This window comes from Cyclopterus lumpus, chromosome 4 (genome assembly GCF_009769545.1).
Source record: "Cyclopterus lumpus isolate fCycLum1 chromosome 4, fCycLum1.pri, whole genome shotgun sequence".
Lineage (NCBI taxonomy): Eukaryota > Metazoa > Chordata > Actinopteri > Perciformes > Cyclopteridae > Cyclopterus > Cyclopterus lumpus.
Window position 1 is genome coordinate 27,915,383 of NC_046969.1, and position 8,339 is coordinate 27,923,721.

Below are 8,339 nucleotides of genomic sequence, written 5' to 3' on the forward strand. Positions count from 1 at the left end.
GAGGGACAGTCTGTCTGTTGGAGGGACAGTCTGTGTCCGCTAGAGGGACAGTCTGTGTCCGCTAGAGGGACAGTCTGTGTCCGCTAGAGGGACAGTCTGTGTCCGCTAGAGGGACAGTCTGTGTCCGCTAGAGGGACAGTCCGTGTCCGCTAGAGGGACAGTCCGTCTGCTGGAGGGACAGTCCGTCTGCTGGAGGGACAGTCTGTGTCCGTCTGTTGGAGGGACAGTCTGTGTCCGTCTGTTGGAGGGACAGTCTGTGTCCGCTGGAGGGACAGTCTGTGTCCGCTGGAGGGACAGTCTGTGTCCGCTAGAGGGACAGTCTGTGTCCGCTAGAGGGACAGTCTGTGTCCGCTAGAGGGACAGTCCGTCTGCTGGAGGGACAGTCCGTCTGCTGGAGGGACAGTCTGTGTCCGTCTGTTGGAGGGACAGTCCGTCTGTTGGAGGGACAGTCTGTGTCCGCTAGAGGGACAGTCCGTCTGTTGGAGGGACAGTCCGTCTGTTGGAGGGACAGTCTGTGTCCGCTAGAGGGACAGTCTGTGTCCGCTGGAGGGACAGTCCGTCTGTTGGAGGGACAGTCTGTGTCCGCTGGAGGGACAGTCTGTGTCCGCTGGAGGGACAGTCTGTGTCCGCTGGAGGGACAGTCCGTCTGTTGGAGGGACAGTCTGTGTCCGCTGGAGGGACAGTCTGTCTGTTGGAGGGACAGTCTGTGTCCGCTAGAGGGACAGTCCGTCTGCTGGAGGGACAGTCCGTCTGCTGGAGGGACAGTCCGTCTGCTGGAGGGACAGTCCGTCTGCTGGAAGGACAGTCCGTCTGTTGGAGGGACAGTCCGTCTGCTGGAGGGACAGTCTGTCTGTTGGAGGGACAGTCTGTGTCCGCTGGAGGGACAGTCCGTCTGTTGGAGGGACAGTCTGTCTGCTGGAAGGACAGTCCGTCTGTTGGAGGGACAGTCTGTCTGCTGGAGGGACAGTCCGTCTGTTGGAGGGACAGTCTGTCTGCTGGAGGGACAGTCTGTGTCCGCTAGAGGGACAGTCCGTCTGCTGGAGGGACAGTCCGTCTGTTGGAGGGACAGTCCGTCTGCTGGAAGGACAGTCCGTCTGTTGGAGGGACAGTCTGTCTGCTGGAGGGACAGTCTGTGTCCGCTAGAGGGACAGTCCGTCTGCTGGAGGGACAGTCCGTCTGTTGGAGGGACAGTCTGTGTCCGTCTGCTGGAGGGACAGTCTGTGTCCGTCTGCTGGAGGGACAGTCCGTCTGTTGGAGGGACAGTCTGTGTCCGCTAGAGGGACAGTCTGTGTCCGTCTGCTGGAGGGACAGTCCGTCTGCTGGAGGGACAGTCTGTCTGCTGGAGGGACAGTCTGTGTCCGTCTGCTGGAGGGACAGTCTGTGTCCGTCTGCTGGAGGGACAGTCCGTCTGTTGGAGGGACAGTCTGTGTCCGCTAGAGGGACAGTCTGTGTCCGTCTGCTGGAGGGACAGTCCGTCTGCTGGAGGGACAGTCCGTCTGCTGGAGGGACAGTCCGTCTGCGGCTACAGACGAGTCTGCAGCTACTGGCATACTGTGATCTGATGCGTGCTGTTTGTCCTGCAGGACAGAGGACGCTGCAGCACCGCGGAGACGTCCTGGACACTCAAGTTGTTGTGAATCCGGCTCACGACTTTGTCTGCTCAGAGGTGAATACAAGTCTCGTTAAACACTTGAGTTATTATGTGTGGAACGGATCATCACTGAGGTCTCCTGGGTAACGTGACCCGGGGCTAGAGAAGAATCAATGGCATCTTTATGAGGCGTTAATGCTCGGTAAAGATGTGTGATCCTGATGATGATACATGAACAACAAGTCCTTTTGAAATCAGGAGAGCTAGTTAGCTGTTAGCAGAGCAACGTCATGTCCTGGCTGAAGGTAAATGATGACGTTCTCATGATGCGTTTATGTAATCTAGTAAAATGTAGTGTTGGTGATAAACTAGAATGAATCCAGATGTTTTCACGTGAATATAAAATAGATATTAGAGATGAATTATGAGCTCTTTACATTCCTAACACGCGCTGAGCTCATAATTACAACACAATATTTTATTAGCTTTTATCTCCTTTTAGATCATTTAACTTGTGTTTTCAGTCAAATCACCTCAATAGAAGACACGTGTGTGTGTGTGTGTGTGTGTGTGTGTGTGTGTGTGTGTGTGTGTGTGTGTGTGTGTGTGTGTGTAGGTGCGGCGGCTCGTCTGTAATCCATCTCCACACAAACTTCTGGTTCTGGCCGGTCAGTGTTTGGAAGAGTCCGGAGAGATCGTGTTCCAGAGAGGCTGCTTCTCCCTCAGAGACTTCCTCCACATCTTTGAAGAAGATGAGGTGTGTGTGTGTGTGTGTGTGTGTGTGTGTGTGTGTAAATCTTTATGATCAGTCCTGATTGTGTTTGTCTCTGTTTGGAAGGTTGTGCGGTTGTTGAGCTCTACAGACTCGGTGACGAAGGCCCGCCTCACCCTCAGCTGTCCAGATGTTGGTCTTTGGAAGAACTCTGTGTTGGAGAAACACAACCTGCAAGACTACATGCACATCCAGATCAACCCCCCCGCCGTCCTCCCAGAAATGGAGGGTCTGCAGGAGTTCACGGAGTACCTGTCTGAGTCTCTGGAGGCCGAGTCACTCTTCGAGCTCCTGGAGCCCCCGAGCACTGTGGGGTTCCTGAAGCTCTCTCGGCCGTGCTGCTACATCTTCCCCGGAGGGAGGGGGGACTCTGCCTTTTTTGCTGTTAACGGTTTTAACGTCCTGGTGAACGGCGGCTCAGATACCCGCTCCTGCTTCTGGAAACTTGTTCGGCACCTGGATAGAATCGACTCGGTGCTCCTGACTCACATCGGCGTGGACAATCTCCCCGGGCTGAACAGTCTGCTGTTGAGGAAAGTGGCGGAGCAGGAAGAAGAGTCTGCTGGAGCTCAGACTGAGGAGGACTGGATGAAAAACCTCATCTCCCCTGAGATCGGGGTGGTCTTCCTCAATGTTCCCCACCGGTTGAAGTCCTCACAGGAAGATCCCGGTGAGCTGCGGAGTTGTGACCAGGTAGCGCTCACTCTGCAGAGTTTACAAAGACTTTCCATCAAACCTGAACCTCTCAGCCGGTCTAACGGACCCAGTATAGAACCAGTAATCTTGTTTCAAAAGATGGGAGTAGGCCGTCTGGAGCTGTACCCACTGAATCCAGTAACTGGCAGCAAAAACCTTGAAGCTTTAATGCAGATTTGGCCAAATAATGGATCTGATGTTAAGGGCTCAGAACTTCCTCTACCGTGCCTTGTTTCCATCTGTGCTTTGCTAGTCTGGCATCCTTCAAGTCCTCAGGAGAGAATCATCCGCGTCCTTTTCCCAGGGTGCACGCCGCAGACCAAGATCCTGGACGGACTTGAAAAACTCAAACATCTGGATTTCCTCAAACATCCGGTCGTGTGTTTGAAGGACCTAGAAACATCCAGACCCGAGAAACAACCAAAACGAGCAGAGAGTCGGGAAAGCCTCAAGTCCCAGTCCAAGGACTTCCGACCAAGCAGTGTCTTGCAGAAAGACAAGCTCGCACGAGTGGATGTCAAAAAACAGGAGGCGAAAACGATGCCAAAGCCAGCAGGTGACGCCACACCTAAAGAAAAGAAAGACGGGGAAGAAAAGCCCAAACTAAAGGATCCAGATGTGAAATCAAAGACACCGAAACCGACTGAAAAGTTTGTTCCAAAGAAAGATGTGTCAAAAGAGGAGAAAAAGGAAGTGAAAAAGAAGGATGAGAAGGTTACTACGGCTGTTGTCAAGAAAGAAGATGGGGGAGAGAAAAAGAAAGAAGCTATAAAAAAAGAAACTTTAAGTATGAAAGCAAAGAAAGACATCAAACCTGAACCAAAGAAAGACAGGCAGAAGGATGTGAAAAGTGCCAGACCAGCTGTGAGAGAAGTAAAGAAAGCAACAAGTGGAGCTTCAAGTACAGAAGGAAAGAAAGCTTTTGGAAAGAGTGAGAGTCTGAAAAAGGAAGGGACTCTTCCAAAGAAAGACACTTCGTCTTTAGGGACAAAAGGTAAGCCAGGTTCAAAGGAGCAGGAAAACCAGGAGGAGACGGATCGCTCCAAGGTGTCCACACCTGAGGAGATGACCGCGCACTTTGAAAGACTTCGATTGGAGGACGACAATGGGAACTACTCCAAGGCCCTGAATTCTGATGGAGCAAAGACCAATGGGAACCAGACCTCGACAGTAGAGAGTCCAGAGATGTTTCGTTGTATGGAGATGGACCAGGTCTCCAATAAGAACTCTGCCTCTCACTTTGCAGGTCATACCGCTTCCCATCGGCCCCCTAAAGAGGACATTCTGGGTTTAGGCGATGACAGCGTCTTTGAGACTAGAGGATCCAGTCTGGGCTTTGAGGACAGCAGGACCGCCGACCTGGAAAACTCCCCATCCTCTCAGGATAAGCAGTCGGGTCTTTTGACGCTTAGTCCTTTTAAAGAAATGATGCCAGACTCCTCGACCACCATGACGGCGGAGGTCGGCTCTCCTCACTCCACAGAAGTTGATGAATCCCTGTCTGTTCCTTTAGAGCAGACTCTGCCACCCACTGCAGCGTCACCCAAAGGCCCCATGGGAGACGGAGTCTACTCTAATGAACATATTAGAGGCTCGGACTGCATCACAAGGATTGCCTTACTTCCGGGATCAAACCATAATGGGCTAAGTGGATCAGTGGATCACATCCACGGGATGTCAGACCTCATCTCAGATGTTCCACATGATGTAGACCTCTGCTTAGTGTCGCCTTGTGAGTTCCAGCACCCCACGACTCCAGACAACCATCAGCAGCATTTGAGACCTGGCCTCGCCATCGACAGCCAGGAAACTCCACCCACATCAGCCAGCGACTCCGTCCCGACAGCCACGGACTCTGACGTCCCTCCTTGTACAGAGGAATGTCCATTCATCACCTCCGAGATGGACACGGATGATGATTCCAGTAGCCTTTTCCCGCCCAGTCATCCAGAAGATCCTCCCAGTCCCCACTACTCTCACAGGGGAGGGCATGACCCCCCACCTGCCCCCGTCAAGGATTTGCCCCCATTACCGCCCCAGCCTGGAGCCTGCATGGCCGACGCAGAGGCCAGCAAGAACTTGAAGAGTTCGGCTGCCAAAACCAAGAAACCAACTGGTAAGACGCAGAAGGCCACCTCTGGAAGCACCCCAGGCCAGACCGGAAAGTCCCCGATGGGGTCCCTGAAGATGACGTCCAGCATTGACACAAAGCCATCGTCCAGAAACTCACTTGGAGGCTCCAGAATTGGTCCTGCCAAACTTTCTTCCTCAGGTAGGCAGCCCCGTCCTGAAAGCCCATGAAGGGTGCTGACAAAGAAACCGGATACCGTAGAAGCTCATGAAATGTTACCGGGTTCTCTTTGTTGTTGTGGTTTGTGACACATTTCTAGTCCTTGAAACCTCAAATGCAACACAACTGACATCAGACACACAGAAAACCAGTTTATAAAGATTGCTTTAAATTAAATGATGACACCTGAAGTAAAGATAAGTCACTACTTTGGCACATTTTTGTATTTCTTTTGATGTAATATAATACTGAAGGTCTACGTTAAATTCTGTTTGTGACCCTCCAGGCTTTTAAAGCTGCACCCTCAGCCCAACAAAGTATTTTGAATCATATTCAGGTCTTTGTTCTTGGTGCTTTTAGCTCTTTGTTTCATTTGCTGTTATACAACCTTTTCCTGCTCTTGACATCCTGATAGACAAAGATTATTTAGGTTTAAACAGTTTCCCTCTAATTCTTCCACCCAGCTTCCAAAGCTGCAGGTTATTCCGGTTCCTCGGGTTCTGCGGTCTACGTGGACCTGGCCTACCTGCCGTCTGGCTGTGCCTCTTCGACCGTGGACCTGGACCTGTTCAGACGCCTCCGCTCCTCGTATTACATCATCAGCGGAGATGACCCGCTGAAGGAGGTGGCAATGAGGAGCATCCTGGGTGCCCTGCTGGAGGGGAAGAGCAGCTGGCCGGAGGTCCAGGTCCGTGAAAACACAGGCTGACATTTGTTTGCTTCATTTTTCTAATGCCCTGTCCTCTGATTGGTCCATTTCCTGACCTGTCCTCAGGTGACTCTGATCCCAACGTTTGATTCGCTGGCGATGCACGAGTGGTACCAGGAGACCCACGACCGGCAGAAGGAACTGTCAATCACTGTGCTGGGCAGCAACAGCACTGTAGCCATGCAAGAGGAGACCTTTCCCGCCTGCAAGGTGGAGTTCTGAGCCGGAAGCCCCGCCCACCTGACCTCTGCACCGGTGGAGAGTAGACGTTGATTGTTGCCATAGTTACATCCTTTAATCTACTGAGCATGCTCAGTTACTCGTTCTTAGTCTAAAAGTCGGTGAAAAAGGAAGTCTAGATGATGGTCCTTTACGTTTCCTGCACCTGTGTGACATCACTTCCTCTCTGCTGTATCAGGGCCTTCAGCTCGCTGCTAAATAGCATTTAGCTTGAGGCCCGATATTAACGTCAACATCGTTTGATTCGATTTCAAAAAGTTGAGTTGCATCCTGTAAAAAGTGACTTCTGGGAGCCAAACAAATCAAACATTTATTAAAAGCACAGATCTTCATTGACAAAGCACAAATATAAACAGTACAGCGACATAACATTACATGCGACAGATTCTAATAATATTTATCTCTTAATTCTAATAACTTTCAACTCATCTGCATCAGGTTTGTATGTCATCTTTATCTCTAAATTACATAATTACATTTATCTCTATAGTTCTGAGATTTCAATCTCTTCATGAATATAGTTTAATCTGGTTATGAATAGAGTTTAATCTCTTCATGAATAGAGTTTAATCTCTTCATGAATAGAGTTTAATCTGGTCATGAATAGAGTTTAATCTCTTCATGAATAGAGTTTAATCTGGTCATGAATAGAGTTTAATCTGGTCATGAATAGAGTTTAATCTCTTCATGAATAGAGTTTAATCTGGTCATGAATAGAGTTTAATCTGGTCATGAATAGAGTTTAATCTGGTCATGAATAGAGTTTAATCTCTTCATTAATATAGTTTAATCTGGTCATTAATAGAGTTTAATCTGGTCATGAATAGAGTTTAATCTGGTCATGAATAGAGTTTAATCTGGTCATGAATAGAGTTTAATCTCTTCATGAATAGAGTTTAATCTGGTCATGAATATAGTTTAATCTGGTCATGAATAGAGTTTAATCTGGTCATGAATAGAGTTTAATCTCTTCATGAATAGAGTTTAATCTGGTCATGAATAGAGTTTAATCTCATGAATAGAGTTTAATCTGGTCATGAATAGAGTTTAATCTGGTCATGAATAGAGTTTAATCTGGTCATGAATAGAGTTTAATCTGGTCATGAATCGAGTTTAATCTGGTCATGAATAGAGTTTAATCTCTTCATGAATAGAGTTTAATCTGGTCATGAATAGAGTTTAATCTCTTCATGAATAGAGTTTAATCTGGTCATGAATAGAGTTTAATCTGGTCATGAATAGAGTTTAATCTCTTCATGAATAGAGTTTAATCTGGTCATGAATAGAGTTTAATCTGGTCATGAATAGAGTTTAATCTGGTCATGAATAGAGTTTAATCTCTTCACGAATAGAGTTTAATCTGTTCATGAATAGAGTTTAATCTCTTCATGAATAGAGTTTAATCTGGTCATGAATAGAGTTTAATCTCTTCACGAATAGAGTTTAATCTCTTCATGAATAGAGTTTAATCTGGTCATGAATAGAGTTTAATCTCTTCACGAATAGAGTTTAATCTCTTCATGAATAGAGTTTAATCTGGTCATGAATAGAGTTTAATCTCTTCATGAATAGAGTTTAATCTCTTCATGAATATAGTTTAATCTCTTCACGAATAGAGTTTAATCTGGTCACGAATAGAGTTTAATCTCTTCATGAATAGAGTTTAATCTGGTCATGAATAGAGTTTAATCTGTTCATGAATAGAGTTTAATCTCTTCATGAATAGAGTTTAATCTGGTCACGAATAGAGTTTAATCTCTTCGCGAATAGAGTTTAATCTGGTCATGAATAGAGTTTAATCTGGTCACGAATAGAGTTTAATCTGGTCACGAATAGAGTTTAATCTCTTCATGAATAGAGTTTAATCTGGTCATGAATAGAGTTTAATCTCTTCATGAATAGAGTTTAATCTGGTCACGAATAGAGTTTAATCTGGTCACGAATAGAGTTTAATCTCTTCATGAATAGAGTTTAATCTGGTCACGAATAGAGTTTAATCTCTTCATGAATAGAGTTTAATCTGGTCACGAATAGAGTTTAA

At 47.4% G+C, this 8,339-nt stretch overlaps 1 protein-coding gene across 1 annotated transcript in view; it reads left to right on the forward strand.

Moving 5' to 3' along the window:
- The window catches only part of map1sa (microtubule-associated protein 1Sa), a 13,035-nt gene extending 6,096 nt beyond the window's left edge, over positions 1 to 6,939 (forward strand). The window contains exons 3-7 of the mRNA XM_034530157.1: positions 1,584 to 1,666; positions 2,208 to 2,348; positions 2,430 to 5,331; positions 5,814 to 6,037; positions 6,125 to 6,939. Coding sequence (XP_034386048.1) covers positions 1,584 to 1,666; positions 2,208 to 2,348; positions 2,430 to 5,331; positions 5,814 to 6,037; positions 6,125 to 6,280 — 3,506 coding nt within the window. The 3' untranslated portion in view covers positions 6,281 to 6,939. The remainder of the gene's footprint in view (positions 1 to 1,583; positions 1,667 to 2,207; positions 2,349 to 2,429; positions 5,332 to 5,813; positions 6,038 to 6,124) is intronic.
- The last annotated feature ends 1,400 nt before the right edge of the window (positions 6,940 to 8,339 follow it).